The following is a 19301-nucleotide window of genomic DNA, read 5'->3' as shown; positions in this document are numbered from 1 at the left end:
GATCAATACAACAAAGGTCGTCGTCATGTCGTTTTCAACACGGGTGACTTGGTACTGAAAAGAACGCACCCGCTTAGTAATGCTGCGCGTGGTTTCGCCGCGTCGCTAGCGCACAAGTGGGTTGGACCGTTCGAAGTTACGGCACGGACTACGCCGCTCACCTAATAGCTGCGCTTGTTGACGAGGGGTGAAACCGCCGGTCAGGTGCACGTCGCAGACTTGAAGGCTTACCACCTTCGCAAGGACGATAACGCTGTCCTACCTGCTACTTTCTTGGGTATTAATGTTGCCTGTAAACGAACCTTGAGAGTGTTCACCAACGCCACCCTCAACCATAGCGGCGGACGTGGAACGTCCTGTGTTACCGCCAGCGTCATGCAGAACGTGATCAAAAGGGAAGGCGAAAGCTGTGCTAGCACAACTTTCGCTCAACACTACCAGATTATCCGCCCCAAGAAGCATCCGCCTTGTTGTGAGCTCGGCAAACTCAATCCACTCAGCGCTCTACACGTTAACTGTCAGCTTTCCTGTGCGGCGAGGATTCCTGTGTAGTGTTGGCGTATTCTGATTTCTCGGAAATGCTTCTGCCTGGTTGTCTAGCAATAGTTGATGTGCACTGAGTCTACGGCAACCCGCCGGGCAGTTCACTATCAGGGCTACATTTCACCTGCTGAATCATCGAGTCAAGTACGATATAATGAACCAGGCTGTCTCGATGATTCTAAAGTACGCAGGTCAGAGCACGAACCTTGTATCTGCGTGGGCTTGACACTAAATTTGCCTGTCTCACTCGTATAAGACACACGCACACTTTTGAAAAGGCGATTAGAAAAACAAAGCTGTCATTTGGCAAGTGGTACATTTCAGGCCCGTGAGCGCGGTACAACGCAAAAAGCGTGCAAAATGATGCCAGTAAATCTAAAAGGTGGGTGGTTTCGTGCCTTGTTTTCCTCTGTGCTTCTTTTCCGCAGCATTGGACAAATCCACAGATTTTTTCTGCAATATTGCAACACTCTAAACCGTAAATAACTAATGCATTGCAGAAGGCAAGTTTTCTTCGCCAACAAACCCGCCGTAAACTCGCAGGCAGACCTACGCCGCGTGCATTTCTGCGAGCGCCGCCGGCTACTGATCCATCCTATCGGAGCGACGGTGACGCCACCTCTAGGTCGATCTCACGGCGAACACCCTCCCTATCGGCGCGCGGCGGGGTGCATATATGTGATAGCAGCGCCGCGATAGCGGAGAGCAGCTGCTCCCCGGCTATTCGGAGCGGCCTGGGAACTTTTGACTACCCCTGTACTTTGAGCCAGCCACATATCGGCAAATGGTAGGGAATTAGTCGACGTCCAAATCTCGGCAGCCAAATATGTGCCAAAGTAGGGCTACAGTTTGCTGTGTACGAGGTTGGCCAAGTAGCACGTATGCTTTATGGCGAAAGCCTTTAACAGCTCACGAGTGGTGTCCGCAGAAACTGTGCACGAGATGCGTCCGCAATATTCCGCGGGATATCGGTGAGGCTCTGGTATATAATGACTGACCGATATAGTTATAGTTAGTGATAGGCAATAGTATTCACTGATAATAAAGAGATAGTTCTCTTCTCTCACCTCTCCCTCCCTCTACTTCTCCATCCCTAACCCTCTCTTCAGTCCCCTTTCCTCTCTGCCTCCTTTTCCTTTCTCTAAAGAGATGATAGAGGAAGACTTTTACTAGAGAGATAGAGAGTAGAGACTCTTTTTTCTACTTCTCTCTCTCTCTGTAGAAAAGGAGAGGGAAGTCTATCTTTGTCTAGAGAGAGAAACTCTCCCTATCTCACCCTCTTGCTCTTTCAAACTCTAGTGGCCTGAGCGCCTATATAAGCTGCGGGAGGTGGTTGTTCAAAACCCACCGTCGGACACCCACCAGTAAAAACGGGTTCAAGCGTTCCCCAGCCCGGCGCCCGGGCCTCACAAAGTGGTCCGAACACAAAACAAGTGTCGAGTGCAAACGAGAAAACGCTGTAGTCAGCGTGTGCACAGGTTCACTGTCGCTGATGGTCGCATGCCCTTTACCGTAGTCCTGGGGAGGTCCTGATTTCCGGCTGCCGGACTTTGCGAGAAAGGCCACTTATGAGTTACTGCCGCACGAGGCGGACTTATGGTTTTCCGATGGCGGAACGAATCTGACCCATCGGCGCAGCGTGATCTTTACGGTACATTATCAACGTTTTAATCCATGACCCCTTTCCCAAGCATTTCACCCCAGAAGAGCTGAGCACCAGTGCGGGGCAGCGCTTGTAAACATTGAAAACCGGTGAGTACACGGCGGCGCCGGGGATCGAACCTGGTACCTTCCGATGCGAGACGGATACTTTGCCGCAAGGCCAGCCCTTCAGAGGAGGAAGAGAGAAAGGGATTCTCCCTTTGTCTAGAGAGAGGCTCCCTCTCTTTTTCTCTCTCTCTCTCTCTCTCTCTCGAGGAATCAGGGACGTTCCAAGAGTTGCAGCAGGGCGGCCAAAAAGCTTTCGCTTTGTTGAACGTATGACTTAAGTGCCCCTCTGATATTTTTTTTTTGCGAATATATTTGCATAATGTTGGCACGAAGGCGACAGAGCGAAGTTTTTAAATAAAAATTATCAGCAACATGAGCGCACTGTTTTTTTCGTTTTTGCCTTAGCAAGCCTAAAAATGATATACCTTTTCTCGACTTGCGAAGGTCACTAGCTCTAAATGCGCGCCTCATCTGAGCATCCTGAAAGTTGCTGTTAGGTGTATGTGCGCGCGCAGTGCGGTGGTGTCTTGTTTTGTAGTGTTTCTTTGGTGCAGTTTTCTTGTACGATTGACATGACGGAACTGGTCGCCATGGAATTGCTTGTGTTAATTAGGTTCACTGCCACCAAGATCCGTATAACTCGTGCTATGGTCTTTCCAGTTGTGATGTATGGATGCGAGAGTTGGACTGTGAAGAAGGCTGACCGCCGAAGAATTGACGCGTTTGAATTGTGGTGCTGGCGGAGACTCTTGAGAGTTCCTTGGACTGCTAGAAGATCAAATCAGTCGATATTGTCGACCATAAACCCTGACTGCTCATTGGATGGCCAAATTCTAAAGTTAAAGCTCAGATACCTTGGTCATCTGATGAGAAGAGAGGAGTCGCTGGAGAAAGATTTGATGTTGGGAAAGGTTGAGGGTCGCCGGAGAAGGGGTAGGCAGCGAACGCGATGGTTAGATGGCATCCTCGAGGCGCTGCAGATGAAGTTATGTGATGTTAGGAAGATAGTGAGAGACCGGAAAGCGTGGCGTGACATGGTTCATAGGGTCACGAAGAGTCGGACACGACTGAACTGCCAGACAAATGTTCCGTGCATTCTATTGTTGCAGTTTTTGTGCATTCACTGTATTTGTTTCAGTTTTGCAGAATATTCTGCGGGTCGCTTATTTTTTACGCGAAGAACGAGCGTATTTTTTGGCAGCGTTATGGACGGACATTTCAAACGTTGCTAGGGTGGACATTGTCTGCAAGGTACGTTCGCCTCCGACCTTAATACATACTTGGGCCCAGGTCGGCCAGTCTACTTGTCGACATCGGTTCTACATAAGCCCAACGCGGAGCTTACTAGGTCGGCCGGTCTAATATCAATAATAAAAAACAACAGTGGCTCAACCTTGTTGACTGAGCTTGGGCCAAGGTCGCCATGTTGTATGTTGACGTTGGCAAACGTAACGTCACGGTCGATTTTCAGTTGGAATATGGGGTGGCTGCTGCAGGTGGTAGCTCACAAGAGCGAATTGAGGATTTGTTTTTATTACTCATACACCCGTAGATTACCTTAAAGACCCGTACCGGGGGCAGGGGGGTGTCAGAATGCATCTCGAAATTTTCTGAGCGCTGCATCCGCCCTCCCCGAAAAGTATGTCTGGCGGCGCACCTAATTACCTTACTTTGTCACTGATTAACAGAAGTTTTTTTGTCCTCCCTTAGTGTAAAACATATTTGAGGATTTTTTTTTTTTTTTTTTTTTTTTTTTTTTTTCATCTGGGGAGAGCATTGATAGACATAACCGGTTGGCCACCTGCATATATGCCTGGTTCTAATCATAGTATTATAAAGAAGGCATCGTTTGGGGGGTAAACTGCGTCCACCTTCACCTTATTGAAATTCTGGATTTCACACAGAAGCAAAGGTTCCGGGTTTCTGACTGACCATATATTTTTTTTTATTGCTGGCTCATTATAGCAGCCTGCAAAGTTTTGTATAAATGCCGTAGTGTCCAACTTTTCTTAGCCATGGCATATCGACGGAGGATGATTGATTTGCTCCCGATAAGGCTTGGCATTGAAGAGATTTCATGCGCCGTTCTGTCCTGGTGACGTAAATATGATCACACTAGCATTTAATTTTCACTCAACCAAAATTTCCTAAACCGTTTTTCTGTTTTCCTTTTGTTACTGATATCGAGTGCAGTAGCGTAGAAAGATGGTGGAAGAAACGGTTATCAGGTGTTGCCTCGGCCTTCCGAAGATGGTACATGAATGCGATCTTATCGAGCGGAGAAGCAAGCGAAGCAAGTACAAGAATGCTCAGAACATGACGCTGTAGAGCACTATAACGACGCTGCCGATGCTGCCCTCTTTTCCCGATGCTTCAAAACAAGCCGCCCTCCTCCTCATCACAGCTCCTCATGGAGAGCATTTGTAGCGCTAAGTATAGCCAGCCTGCGGCAATGGTTGCATCGTAGCCTGAGAGGTGGCGCCATAAGTACAGCCTCGCCGCGTCAAACCGCGTCGCTTGAGCATGAGTGCGTAGGTAGCGTAGGTTAACGCTAAAGGCCATCTTAGCTCTTCCGGTCTCGGTCTGTTTGCTCCGGTGTTCTATGAATGAGTACGAGGTGCCGTTAGGGCATTCGGAACGCTTATGGAGGCGCTAGAGCCATTTGTTTTTCTTCTCCAATGCACAGTGACTGCATCGCGCCCTGAGCGGCGTGTACTCCTAGCTCTGGCGGAAGCGCTCACGTCCGACCCGTCCTATGCTCCTGACTGAACGGGCCAGCGTAAGTAGTCACGCGCATTTGCGTAGCGATGCCTCGTTGATAAGCGTGTTTACGGACGCCCGTCGTTGCGCAAGTGTGTCGATGCTTTTCATGGGCGCGCCGGGTGCTCGTCGGCTGTCTTCGCGTGTCTCGTTTGGCGACGTGATGCACGCGTCGTCGAAACTGGCAGCTTGGCGGCGCCTGTGGTTGGCCCTATTTCGACCGGTCTATCGGCGCTGGATCACTCGCGTCGCCGCGTAGCAGGATTCGCCGGCACTTGCGGCACTGTCTGTATCACTCGCGTCCTATTGGCGGACCGGAGCGCGGCACGTGAACAGTACCTGACGCATTGGAGCGCCTCCGCGCGGCTGCCGGCGACGCCGCAGCGAGTTTTTCTCATGCTGCCAGTCGCCGGCGGCGCAGAGCGCCTTCGTTCGCGCATGAGTCGCGCCGGCTTGTATGCAGTGGCCTAGTGACGGTGATATGCCGCGTACTTAGGAATCAAGTTCGGGTAAGTTTGCTTACTGACAGAATCCACGCGCACCGCTTCCGGCGTGTTGTCCACGTGAGCGTTTTGAGTATGTGCAGCTGTTTTGGTGGCCGGGAGGTCCTCATCACCTCGGAAGGTTGTGTTGCCGCCTTCCGGGAGGGTTTGGAACTCCCAGCTGACATCGTCCGGCAGGTTTGCTTCATGCCTTGGCTGTAGTGGCTGCCGTTTGTGCGGGTGTTATTTCGCTAAATTTGTTCCGCGTTTCTGCCGGTTTAGGATGTATGTACGTCAGGGGCGCGCCGCGTATGCAAGGGGCTTCCTGAGGGAACGCGCACTGCCGGATGAACCGGAGGAGCGGCCTGGAAGGGCTCGACCGACGTCTTGTCGCCTTGCCGGCGCTCGAGCCCTTTCTAGGAGCCCATGTAAAGCGTAGGATCGTGGTAGGATCAATGGCCTACGTTTACAGTCGAACACCACGCATAGAGTGGCGTATCTGCGCGGAAGCTGAAGGCCGAACGTATTGATCGGTGGCAGTATGCCTGTACTAGTTGGCCTTGGAGGAATTTCACGGTCAAGGCGTAGAGCTTGTGCTTTCCGTGCACTAGTCTTGAGGAGAGGCACTGTGAACGCGGCTTGCAGCGCTCGGGTTGTCTTCATCGAGCGCTACACGTCGCCCGATCTTGCTGCTGTCATCTTCTGACTGGTCATCCCTCTGCCCAGGACACGCGAGCGTCGCCATGCCCATGGACCTGGAACTGGTGTTGTCGGCTAACCCGCCGCTCTTTGTGGGCAGCGAGTGCCGGCTCAGCGTCTGCGCCCTGCAACAGGGCAATCCGCTCTTCCAGACGTGCTCCGTCAAGCGCAACTACCGACGCGCTTCCACCAATGTGCCGCCCATCAAGCCGTGCATGTCTCCGCGTGACGAACAAGTCCAGAGCGAGCCGACGAGCCCAACGTCGTCGAACCGCATCAAGCGGCGGGTGTCGTTCGCCGATGATCGGGGCTATTCGCTGACCCAGGTGCGTGTCATGAAAGAACCATCGGACAGCCCACCTCGGTGGACCGACGAGTTTGTGGCTCGGATAACGCGCGACATGCGGCTCGATGCACCCTTATGGGAGACCACCTTCACACAGCCGGCCTCGGACTACCTTGAGTTTCGGCAAACGCTCGACGCCAACCTCGTCTCGCTCGAGAACGTCATCGTCAAGAGCGACGAGCTCATCACGGGCACCATCAAAGTGAAGAACGTCACCTTCCATAAACAGGTCTTCGTGCGCGCCACCTTCGACGGCTGGAAGACCATGCAAGACTATGCGGCTGAGTACGTGCCCAACGGCCACTTAAGCAACATGTACGACACGTTCTGCTTCTCGATCCCTATTCCGTCGTCGGCGTCCGGCGACTTGGGCGTGATTGAGTTCTGCGTTTGCTTCAAGCACGACCAGCAGGAGCATTGGGACAATAACAAAGGAAAGAACTACAAGCTGGTGGCGCGAGCAAAAAAGGCTCCCAGCCCGACTGTGGTGCGGCGCTTTACAGATGCCCTCAAGGCAGACGTGGACTCTTGGACAGAATTTGCCAGTTGGAAGAACCTGGCCTCAGAAGGACCCTACTGGTGACTGAAGGCCCCGTTTAGGTTACCTGCTCCTCTCCTTAAGGAACCACCCTCGCTTACTGTGCAGTTTTAATTAGCTCCAATGTGGTAGGTTTAATTCATTGTTCCTCTAAGCTTGCTACTGCAAGAGCTCGTCGGAAGGTGGACAGTTCAGTTAGGTGGCCACGGTTGTGCAAACTGTTAGTGAAATGGCGGTGTTTGCATTTTGCATGATGGTGCGCGATGGACTTACTTGAAAACGCCACGGCTTGAGCTTGTCCACGAAATGAGTTTCTAGTCGGAGTTGGCATGCGTCTGCAGCTTGGGACTCTCGAAAGCGTCTAGTCCTTACTAGGAGGAAAGCGCTGTAAATGTGCTGCTTGGAGGGGGCTATTTTTCTATGAGAAGAGCAGACCTGTCTGAGTGTACCTGTCTTGTGTGCCAAGCAACTTGGGGACATTTGGAGTGCTTTACAAGTGGACTCTGGGGCCTACGGTTGGCTGCACGCCATGCAGAGTTTTGTACATACTCATATTTTTGGGTGCCCTGTTTACACCTCGCCTAGATATTAAGCAAAGCCTAGTGATTTAGGTTATTCATGTATATTGTAAACATTGTGCACTGGTTGGCACTTTGGAGGTGTGGCTGCACGCCTAGTGCGAGTCGCTCGATGCTCAGGGCTATTTAAGCCATGATTTAAGTGAATGCCGCTTCAGGACTGTGAGCGCTGTCTTAGTAATCCCTTGTGTAGTGTATAGGGCTGCGGTGCCTGTATGCGTGATTAGGGTAGATGTCTCAGGACACTTTGTTCTGTCTTTCAGCTGTTGTTGCCAGCCTTTTCTTTGTACATAAGAACTTTGTTGGTATTTCCTGCTCTCTCGTAACCCGTATTTTACTCCAGGACATTTTTAGCACAATCGCAATGAATTGTTGAACAATAAACTTGCTTCTGGTGGCGACCGCACTGCTCAGTGGCTGTGTTCCTGAGTCATGGTGGCTGCACTGGCCTTCGTTAGAAAGGACCCTCGCTGAGTCACTTTTATTTCATCGCAGCTCAACGACAGCACTTCTGTAGCCTATTAGTGTGCGACGCTGGTGCAAATTCCAGTGCATCCCTACACACTTCGTCCAAAGGCACATAAGCAGTGCAGGGGCCAGGCAGGGGTTGCCGGCAATGAACCTCTTTTGAAGGATGGTCAGGCTGTTTTTAGTCTTCTGTCCGGTATTTTGGGCGTACTTTCTGTGCGACTTCATGGGCACGCCGCTGTAGGTGGTGTCTGAATTACTCATCAGTATGAGCTCAAGATACGCGACTATTAACGCTTGAATCCCACGGGGTCGCAGCACGAAGTCTGCTGCTCAGTTAAATTCAGCCGTGTAATTTCTACGTCAAGTAATGTTTTCTCTCTGATCCGCGTCATCTGTATTCAGCGCAATGTGTGAGCTGCAGGTGCAACATCTCCAGAAATGCGTTCCCACCTACCGGCCATGGGCTATTTATCTCGTGTTATCGGTTTGGTCGGCTCAACGTTCCACATGCGACTCAAGCAATGAGGGACGCCGTAGTGGAGAGCTTTGGATGATTTTTAGGTACGTCAAGTTCATTGACATGCAGGCAGAGAAAAGTACGCGGGCACCTTACGTTTCGGCTCGATTGAAAAGCGGTCGGCATCGAACCCGGGTCCCCCGGCGCAGCCGTCGAACACCCTATATAACCACTGCATGAGCCACTTCAGCGGGCGCTGTTTTCCCGATGTCACCTAGCTAACATGAATATCTTCTCTTCCTACCCACGCTTGCCTGTACGCAACATATTGAGGTGAACTCTGCAGTGATCAGTACGAATGCAAAAGCTGGTGAAATTTCGGCATGCGAGTCGTAGAATCCACTTCTGCGCTAAAAAAGAAATAAACCATGCGGAAACGGAACGTTGATTGCCTTGCTCTGATATTTGCGTGACGGCACTACTTCCGACGAGGTGCTGCTGAATGGGCCCCTCAGACAACCGACGAAGTGCAAATGAAACCGGCAATCAAGTCTAGATCAGTGGCATTCCTTGGGCACGTTGAAGCTCGTGGTTACGCTTCGTCGCCCCAGCATCGCGGTCTTTCTGGCACCTTCCAGGGGCTCTCTGTAAACACTGCCTGATAATAAGGCACGCGCGCAGCCCGCGAAGAAACACGATAGCAGCGTATCCTCTCTCATCGCAGGAGCGAAGACAGCAGCAGCGCGTTGCGTGTCAGCCTGTGGGAAGTGGACAGAAAATGCGTTGGGACTGGATGGCCCATCTGATGTGTGATCAAGAGAGTAATGAGCCATATTCATGCAAGCGATCTTGCATCAAAAATATGTATAAAAAAAGGAGACAGGTGGAGGTAGTGAAACTCAATAAAATGTCCATAATTCGAATTCATAATGGCTGCGGCCCGTATGACTAACTTTGTGGTCTCTTCTTTTGACCATGCAGCAGCGTTTATATATTAGCGCTGCCTACGCAGTATGCAGCCACAGGGAGCGGCATATTAACTCGTACAAGAGACGAAAAAAAAATACTCGAAACAATAGTAAAGCGCACTGCTTCCGCTCGATGCGCATCCGCTGGTCTGCAGTTATTCACATTATGCGGTAGAAATAGCGGAAGTTGGCGCCGGGGAGATTCGGGGCTCCAAAGACGCGTACACATACTCGTGTATTGATCGCCAGACGCCGGTCAGACTGGGGGGAGGGGCGGTGAGAAAGGCAGGGAACCGCGGCGACGCCGCCGAGGCGCGCAGCCTTGAGACGACGACGACGGCTTCCCCTGCCAGCGACAAGTGGCAGTGCGCTCGTGATGCGTTCGCCCGGCTGGTCGCCAGCTTGCGTCAGCGACGAGTGGAGGGTTGGCTCGCTTTGCGTGTGCGCCGTCATCTTGAATGCAAACACACGTGAAATAGTGCGCAGCTGCCGTTCCTGGGCCGTTGTCAGCGCGTGACCGGAATTGCTAGTTTTATTTGAGACTTCTGCTCGATCCGATGCAGTACGCGAGCCGACTGTCTGTGTGTGTGTGCGCGCGTGCTTGTGGGTGGGTGGTTGCTTGTGGGCAGGGAGGGGGGGGGGGGGGGGGGGGGGCTATTTTGAGACCTGCAATTTACGTGCGAGCCAGAGTTAACAGCTTATTTTATTTCTCCTCAAAGGTCCACCTGGACCTTTACGTGAGGGCCAGATAGGCTGATAATATACTTATCGAATGAATACGATATGGTTTCCGATTGTTGTTTAGAAGTGACCGAACTTGATGAATGTAGCTTCTTTGGGTGGAAGGCCATTCCAGTCACCAGCTGTTCTGGGAAAAAAAAAAAAAAAATGTTACAGTCGAGCTTGTCCATGGTAAATAATATAGTTAACTTGTGAGCTATTTGGTTGTCAGACATAATTAAGTGGCATTCATGTGTCTACTACGGAAAATTCCAGATCGATCCTAGATCTATTCGAGCGTTGTGATAAGGTTGGCTTTGTAAGGATCATACGCGGCACATGCGAACTAGTTTCTAGCATATAAAAGTTACGTATGCAAGAAGTATTATGTAAGAGGTGATAAAGAATGGTTACAACATAAATACCCCAGAACTCGATTAGCTGAACAAGTTACATGGTGAGTGTGATGCGACTAATCAAAATCTTTCCTTAAGCTGATACCGAGTTACGTATAGGAGTCGACTGTCGTGAATAAGGATATTGCTAATTGTGTAATCTTGGTGGTTTGGTCGGTGATGGAAGGAAAGAAAAGAAGCAGCGACATGAGTCAGGTACTACAGGAACCTCAGACGTACACGAGGTCTCAATGAATGATGGTGAAATCAGACAGATTATTTGGTTTGGTTTCATTGATAACACAATCGTCAGCAAAATGTCGGACACTATACCTGTTGTGTGCACAAGCATTAGATTGGCCCTAAAAAAACGGCAACCTGGGATAGCGATGACAATTTAAGTTAGCAGAATGAATTGATTGCGATCACCTGGGAAAGCTCGAATTCATCAATACCTAAGCGATGCAGATTTACGCGTGACAATTTGAACTAGGCACGTGTGAGTTACTTTAGTAAACGTTTTTTTTTTCTGGTTTTTTTTTTTTTTTTTTTTTTTTTTTTTGTTCATGAACTGGGATTATGGCATCTGTAGGAATCCCACAGCCGAGAGATGCATGCATCATATCGTGAAGGAAGGTAACGAGTTGTGTACCACAAAATGTTGTGCGACGGCAGAAACTGGGCAACATGCGAATATTGTCCCGTAATGACAGCACTTTACCGTCGTATACGTGCACAGAGCACGTTTCCAGATGACATTTTTCGAATTTCGCGGTCTTTCGTTTCTGCCGAATAAGGAGCGCTACGCGAAGGCTAACTTGTCGGAAACTCCTGTATCCGTTTCACAGGCGGTTTGGAGCTCTACGATAGGCAGTCTGGGTCAATCAGGACGAGGCGCGTGTGGTGTTCTTACCACGTTCGTACACCGTGGTCGACATGTAGCGCGTGACTGGCCCAGGTCGCGAAGTTATTTATTTAATTTCGACTAAATATTTAAGTAGGTGGCACAAAAAAAAAAAAAAACAATTCAGCCAATACTTCGCATTACTCCTAACATTCGAGTGCTTTCAGTTTGAAAGAATCCTTAGTTGGTTTTATATATTGGTCCATCTTTGTTCGGACAACCTGCATATATGAGAGAGAAGGGAGTCGCAAACAACGTACGTCAGTGGCTAAGTTTTTCGTTACGTAATTGAATTGGATGAAAAAAAAAAAGTTTTGTTCACGAATTGTCGTCTTCGATCGCCAGGTACTTATACAGTGGTTTCTTTTTTCGTTAATTTAAAATTTTCTAGTTTTGCTGAGGTTTTAGCAATTGCCGGCTGCCGGCCACTCTATATTTCTTCTTTTGATTTGCTTTCTAAATATCACTATCACTGCCACTTTTAACTTTTTTTTTATATATATCTCCTATTTTCTGCCCTTCCCACTCTTGTTGTTGGCCAAGCAAGAGATAAAAGTTCGTCAGTGCAGCCCATGTGATGAGATGAGTTGGGGGACCCATTGTTTGGAAGAGCAGGGTTGAAGTTGAGTTTTATTTTGAAAAGAGGACAGTTGTCAAGTAAGTTGACGAAAAGGTTGTCCTTGCCTTTCGTAGTGCTGCAGTTCTTTTGCAGCAAAGGTATTGGTGCGTGCAAGCTCAAAACTAGTACAGCACATAGTCACAGTGACACGGTCTTCTTACGCTGGGCACGAAAAGTACGTCACGCGCAACGGCACAGAGGTGCCGCGGCACGAGGGATTTTTGTGCAGCTGTTCTTGACAGAGCCCGCGCGTCTTTCAGTGTGCAGAGCCGGTCGAAGCGAAGGCGGTTATGCCAGTGTGCACTAACCGAGGGGCACACTGTGGTATATATAAGTAATATATATTCAGGTGTGTGGTCTTCTTGAGTAGGATTTATGACTATGCGACACGGGCGAGGCAATTGTCGACATATATGTAATCCAAGGCTAGCACCGCCGTCCTCTTACTCCGTCATTGCCCTCATGAACACACGGAACAAAAGACAAGACAAATGCTATATCAGCCTTGAGAAGTAAATGTTCAGTGTAGAACAGAGAACAAGTCACTCGACCGCGATTTAAAAGGCACCGACAGGATCGGAGCCTGGAATACATTTTACTCTGTCGTAGAGCGTGCGAAATACATATTCATAAATTCACAATACAGGGATGTTCACGTTTCGATTAAACTCATATATATGAAAAAAGGAAAGAAAACACTTCCGTGCGGACGATTTTTAGCTTGCTTGTATTATTAGGCCACGCTCGCGTGCCGTAGTGTATAATGTTATCACCGACGAGGGCGATTACATGCAGCCACGTTCGGCGTGGCAATTATTCCACTGCATTTGCAAACGTGCAAATTTGTTGAACGCAGCTTTGTGCATAGCTACATTCCCTCAACAACACGCCATGTCCTTGAGCGTGGCACACTGCAGGAAGTCCTTTCGCCAAGGCTGTTATTTCCTAACACCGGCCGTTCTGTTACCTGCGTCCGCGAACCTCGTCACTGCTGCCCCGTCTGCCCCATTGTTTCCGCCAGGTGTCGTCTTTGTACAGCTTAGGTGTCGAGACCTGTCTTCACTTTGCATTGTTGGGGGCTGATCTGTCGTACGTGGCGTGGCGCTCCCGTAAACCTCGACATTTTCAGCTTTCTATGCAGCGATCATCTCGAGTTTCCAACGTCAAGCGCGACTCGCAGATTCCAACCGCCCACCCATTCGAATCACAGGAAACGCACAGTACGTGAGGCAGTTTCGATTTAATATTTTTCATGATCCCCCGTGGCCTGTTCACCGACAGTGTTCCGCAGGCGGTTCGCTTCGGTTATTGGGCGCTCCCCGGCTCGTTTTCGTGAGGCTTCGAAACCGGCGTCTTGTCTCATGCATAATAGATGAATGGAAAAGTAACAATTATAAGTGAAGCATTGTTGCAGCGGTTACGCTCGGCGTTTTGCACGCGTGTCTGCATTTTTCTCCCTGCCTTTGTCATTAAAATTTTCGTTCCCGTTTTGGTAGGAACCATTTGAAAAAACAAACAAACAAACAAAAAAAAAAGACTGTGGTTTAGCAGGTGTCGTTTTCTACTGAGCAATAGATTGAAAAGAGATTGCTGGAGTCGTTTTCTAAGCCCCTGAACCAGCAGTGGCGTGTATCTGCTGTACATTTCTAGTCACTCTTGCTCTGCAGACTCACTTTTGCCTCTGTCCACCTGATTTCTGCGTATGTGCTTTTTATCTTATCGTTTTGTTTTCACTGCCGCCACCATGGAGTTCCACACGCGACTAAGTGACCCTGTCGCGAGAAAACAGGGCCTATACGCGAACAGAGTATAGTTTCACTCTGTTCGTGCTGACGTTTTTCTCCGCAAGACCATGCACCAACCTGCCCCACTTTTTAACTTGTTAGTGAATTGGTCTCTTTACTATCCATCATAGACTCTCTTTCGCAGAGCGCGTATACGCGCTCAAGTGGAAAGTACGCAACACAATTGCTAGAGAGGGGCTATAGTGCAACCGGCTGGCTTCGTGGCAGAAGCTGCCGCTTCTGCTCAACCGGTCGATGCGTATAGACAAGGAGAGCGACTGTACTTCAGCTGCACAGCCATTAAAGTTTGTAATGTTCCTCCTTGCGTCTGCGTAGGGGGCTTCGCCCCTCCATAGTGCGCTGCCGTATGAACGGATGGGGCCTGTTTGCAATTTTATGTAAGTTATCTGTAAGTGTTAACAAGTCCAAGTTGTCACAGCGGACTCATTACATGAGATAAAAATTAGCAGACAAGTAAGAATGATGGGGTTCAATGTAAACAGCAGTCTGCCCATTTGCGGGAGGCGCACTTTGCCAGTATTATACTCACTTAGAAGCCTGCAGCAAATCTAGAAATGACGCTAAGAGCAGTGCCTGTAAAAAAGAAAATCATGAGTGGCGCGTTAGTAGAAAGCAGCGTGTTTGAGGGAATGAAAGTGATTTGCGAAGACTTTAGCTCAAATTGTGAAGAGGAAACGGACATGTGCGGACTTGTGACACAATAGTACCGCGGTTATTAGTGGATACCAAGCTGTGCTTAAGTCCGGCTCCATCGGAGGTGGTATCTATAGTGATTAGAGCGCAGTCGAGAGGGAGAGCGAAAAAAAAAAAAAAAAGCGGCTGGCGGCCTGTTTTGAGCATTGTTTTCTTTCTTTTTCTTTTTACAAAGGGGAGAAAAATTTTAAAGGTATTTTGTGCCCTGTTCATTACAATGACCTAAAAAAAAGCGATCCTTACGCTCTGCCAGTGTGTTCGCCGTTAACTAATATGAAACAGATCGCAGTGGAACGAAGCGTCCTAACTTCGAACATGTGTAATATTATTCATGAAACCAGTATAGTACGTTTGACATCGAAGACAAAGGTAACGTTCCTGAACAGTCCCCGTGGACTGGAGCGACAAACTTCTTAAAAGTAAATAAATATTTAAAACATAAATTTGCAAATAAATACGACTTAAATATACACACCATAGAAAAAGCATGGGTTTTAAACACTTTAAACAAAAAGTCAACGAAGCGTGGGAAAATAAATTGCTCCACTGACAATCCGGTCAGTCAGCCTGAACCGATGATATCGGCGAGTGTTACGCGTGCGCAGAATGCATCAGAGCCTTTATGTACAACGACCGATATATATATATATATATATATATATATATATATATATATATATATATATATGTACCGAACACTGTTGTGGTCGGAACATTTCTTCTCTAGAAGGATAAAACAATGGTTGCCTGTTTCGGATCCGTGCAGCCCCTGCATTCGAGCGCGGGGGATCTCAGATCCCCTTTAAATATTAAGACACCTAATTCAGGTATCAGGTGCCTGGGCTACTGCGGTTGTTTGTTGGTTCAAAGGCAGTATATAGCAGCTACGCGGGACACCATACGTGACGCCATCATTCAGCGAAGACCACTCGTCACACCCTGAAGGTAAGCGTATTACCTTTTTTTTTTTTTTTCGCTCTCTGAAACAGTGGCGTGCTCGTTACTCCTTGCATTAATTAAGGATTCAAAATTGCACCGAAAAATACTTCCACGCTTTCCCTTATTCAGAGTGACCAAGTGACACTGACGGCTCCCCCCCCCCCCCCCCCCCCCCCTTCGCACACAGATGCATGCACGCATGGACACATGCGCGGATGCATTCTTTTTTTCCTGGATAACTTTGTCATAAAGTGATAACTATAGCTTACGTTACTGCACATAAAACGACGACGACGGGAAAGCAATGTATACCATGGATACTTCCATATATGCAGAAGAACTACTAACGGAAAGAACGCATTCAGGCGAATTGCGTGTAATTTGCCGGTATGTTCGTGGAGGCAGCAACCTTTTTGCTTGCTGTCTCTGCCGATAAAGGCTTCGCGCTCTCTGTCGGGGCGTCGCCGCTGCAAAAGAAATCATCACACTCGAGGGGAATTCTGATACCCTCAAGGAGCGCAGTTTTAGAGCGCGTGTTTTTGGGTCGGTGTAGATCGAGCACTTAGCAACTGTGCGTCTGCGGCAAGCATGTTCTCGAGGCCTCGAGTCCATTGGCATGTCCAGGAATATTTCGGGGCGCGGGGGTCTCGGGATTCATGGCCCAGAGGAATGTTGAGGTTGACGGACTAACGGACGCACAATGTATACGTCTTCTGTGCCAACGCACATGACGTGCGGCGTTGGAAGCCTTGCTCTAACAAAATGCAGTGATAAGAATAGGCACACTAAAGTGTTTAATGGGAATGGAACAGAGCTTGGTCAAATAGAGCTGAGAACGTATCCTCAGGTCAGCCCCGCCACTGTGGCCCATTGGTTAGGCGGAGCCCAAGGACGCGGGTTCGAATCCCGGCCGCTTTTCGATGGAGGCGACAAGCATGGCGCCCGTGTGCTGTGCGATGTCAGTGCACGTTAAAGAACCCCAGGTGATGGAAATTTCCTGAGCCCTCCACTGTGGCGTCCCTCATAACATGATTCGCTTTGGTAAACCAAACCTAATTCCTCAAAACCAATTTTCATTTACGTTTCATAGCCGCCTCGTGTACAGCATCTACATCGCATATAGGAGGGGAATGTAAATCTTGGAACGATGAAGACGGTGCATTCAGCTTCACTTTCCTGTCGCCTTTACTGAATGATTGCGGCTGAATTAGGCGGAAGCGAATTGCTCTTCGCTGCCGGGGCAAATATGAAAATGCGTGTTCGGCCATAAGGTCAGCAATGTTTTACGGAAGCCGGCAATTCAGCACTCGTAGCGCGTACTTCTAAATTGTTTAATTATTATCACAAAACCGGTATTGACCTGCATAATATATCCAAACGTGAAATAGGGCAGCTTCATTTCTAGGACGTCTTTGACCTCTTGGCATGTCATGTGTTTATCTTTTTTTGGAAGTCGCACCATTAGTGTACGTGTGTTTTTTTTTTTTGTTTAAGCAGCCAAATAACTTAGTAATGAAAGTTATATGCCTGCATGTATTTTATTCTCGTGCTGTTGCCGCCGGTTAAAGGAGGCTGTGCTTTTGTCAAGCTGCCGTTTCTTCAAGCAGCTTTTACTCACAGGCTCCTCCATCTTGTATAAAGTTTATTATTATTATTATTATTATTATTATTATTATTATTATTATTATTATTATTATTATTATTATTATTATTATTATTATTATTATTATTATTATTATTATTATTATTATTATTATTATTATTATTATTATTATTATTATAGATGATGTAGGGTGGACAATTTCATTGCCACAGGCCTATAGCCTTGGAGTGGAGGACAGATGTTAAGCCGAATCAAGTAAATCATCAATAGATCAGAGGATATGATACGACAAGGTGCGAGCTTTATTTTGTAACAAGGCATTGGTAACAATTAAACAATTAGTGATAGGGTGTGATGAGCATGCGATTCGAATAGCGAACTGTGGGCGCTGTACGCCAGAGGCGAATTTTTATTGAAGTCTGGGATGGGGGCGGTTGGGGAAGAGAAAAGGGCCTTATTTGAAACATAGATAGTTTCGACGTTTTTGTGAAAAAAAAAAAAAGAAAAGAGGGGGGGGGGGGGGGTGGTCTCTTTATAGAAGCGGCAGGGTAGGGTCTCACTTCCTGAAATCCGCCTCTACTGTGCGCCTCGTTAATAAGCCTTTGGCTGTCAACAGCAGTATATGAATGCGCATCTAAGACATGGCATTGATAGCAGTGCCGGTTTATTTGCGTGAACTTGTTACGGAGGGAGGCAGTCCTTTCAGATTAGGTCCTGCGAGGCGTCGATTAAGGGGCGCAAGTTATTTCAAGGTTCCACCTATCCAACCGAAGAGCCCGCGCTCTAGATTTACGCCGAAGGATTTAATAACCAAAGCGCGCCCGATTACCTCGGGAAATTAGCGCAATTAGGCGGCCCGTTGTTTCGTTCGTTGCTACCGTCGAGAGCTGCGAGGCGAACATCGCTCGCGCGGGAGGCTCGCGTGATTCTCCGTCCAGTGCGTGAGCGATGCACAATGCGGCAAGACCGGAGGCCCGCAGAGAGAGCGAGCTTTACGGCGGCCGGCCATTCATTGTCTGTTTTTTAAAGGCGTCGAAAGTCGACTGCTGTACAGAAGGGGCCATTTGTTCGCACCGCCGGCGGAACAGCGCGCCCAAGTGTTTTAGCGAAGCCGTAAACCGGGCCGCCGTGCTCTTTTTATTGTCTTTTTCTTTCTGGTATCTTTTTGACGCAAAGATGTTCTGCGTGCGCGTGGCGCGCTCTATTGGAGGAAAAGGAGGGCTGGACAGGCCGCGTGCCGTCCTCGCTGTGCGCAGGCTTGTCGTTCGTTCACGTATGGAGCAACGGTCACGACCCCCCCGAGACTCGACTTCCATTCCCACCACCGAAAGGTCCCTTCGATCTGATCGCGCCGCTAGACGATGCACTCTGTGCTGTCAGCATCAAACTAGAAAGTCTGCAGTGCATAGCGCTTGACCGGGCTTCTGTCCTCTGAACAAAGCTATGCCTTGACACATTGTCCAGATTTTTTGATGCAACATCCGACCCAAAAATAGATCCACAAAGACAGAAAGCCAGGTGCGCCCAAGTACATTTACCCAGAAACAAAAGATTAATTATCAGAGTAATCGCATTTTTTATTGTCTGCCACCGACTGCTCGAGCATTCCAACAGGTGGCGTTGCGCGCACATTTCGAAGCGCGTAATACACAGCTCGTTATAGCATTGTTAAATCTGTTTATGCTAAAGCGAAAAAAAAAATAGCTGTGGTTTTGCTCTGATTAAACCTGTATGGAAGCGGAAGCTTCTTATCTTATTAGGGACACAAGCTCAGCCTGTATGACGCAAGAGCGTAAGCTACCAGCCCACATATAAAGTGGAGCTTTAACCAAACCGTATTGACGAGCTTGCGTGTCCTAGGGGTAAAGTGAATGCAAAGGGTTATGGCAGGCTGATTCTGATATCACCCTCCCAAGTGACAGGGGAGGCCCGGGTTGGCAGCTCCTGCTAAACATAATGTCAGGCAACCCTACGGCCAGTTAGTGCTCGGCCATGTCAACTGCCAGCTACCGCAGGCCCGTGCCTCTAAGGCCGTTCCTCTAAGGCTTGACCTTCAAGTTTCTCGAGGGAA

The 19301-nt window shown here is 48.7% G+C and overlaps 2 protein-coding genes across 2 annotated transcripts in view; both read left to right on the top strand.

The window, feature by feature from the left end:
* The window catches only part of LOC146206364 (DNA replication complex GINS protein SLD5-like), a 38847-nt gene extending 32574 nt beyond the window's left edge, over window positions 1-6273 (top strand). Inside the window, exon 7 of the mRNA XM_084591034.1 lies at window positions 6222-6273. Coding sequence (XP_084447160.1) covers window positions 6222-6273 — 52 coding nt within the window. The remainder of the gene's footprint in view (window positions 1-6221) is intronic.
* LOC146206363 (protein phosphatase 1 regulatory subunit 3B-B-like) lies at window positions 6239-8069 on the top strand. Its single transcript, XM_084591029.1, has one exon. It carries the CDS (start codon window positions 6239-6241, stop codon window positions 7121-7123), a length of 885 nt encoding a protein of 294 aa, XP_084447155.1. The 3' UTR covers window positions 7124-8069.
* The last annotated feature ends 11232 nt before the right edge of the window (window positions 8070-19301 follow it).

Source organism: Amblyomma maculatum, chromosome 1, assembly GCF_055883805.1.
Source record: "Amblyomma maculatum isolate TAMU_Amacu chromosome 1, ASM5588380v1, whole genome shotgun sequence".
NCBI classification, from domain to species: Eukaryota; Metazoa; Arthropoda; class Arachnida; order Ixodida; family Ixodidae; genus Amblyomma; species Amblyomma maculatum.
The sequence above is the reverse complement of the archived record's forward strand: the minus strand, read 5'-3'. Positions and strand labels throughout refer to the sequence as shown.

Excerpts from the sequence above, each read along its gene's own strand:
- LOC146206363 (XM_084591029.1), top strand. The coding sequence starts at position 6,239 with ATGCCCATGGACCTGGAACTGGTGTTGTCGGCTAACCCGCCGCTCTTT.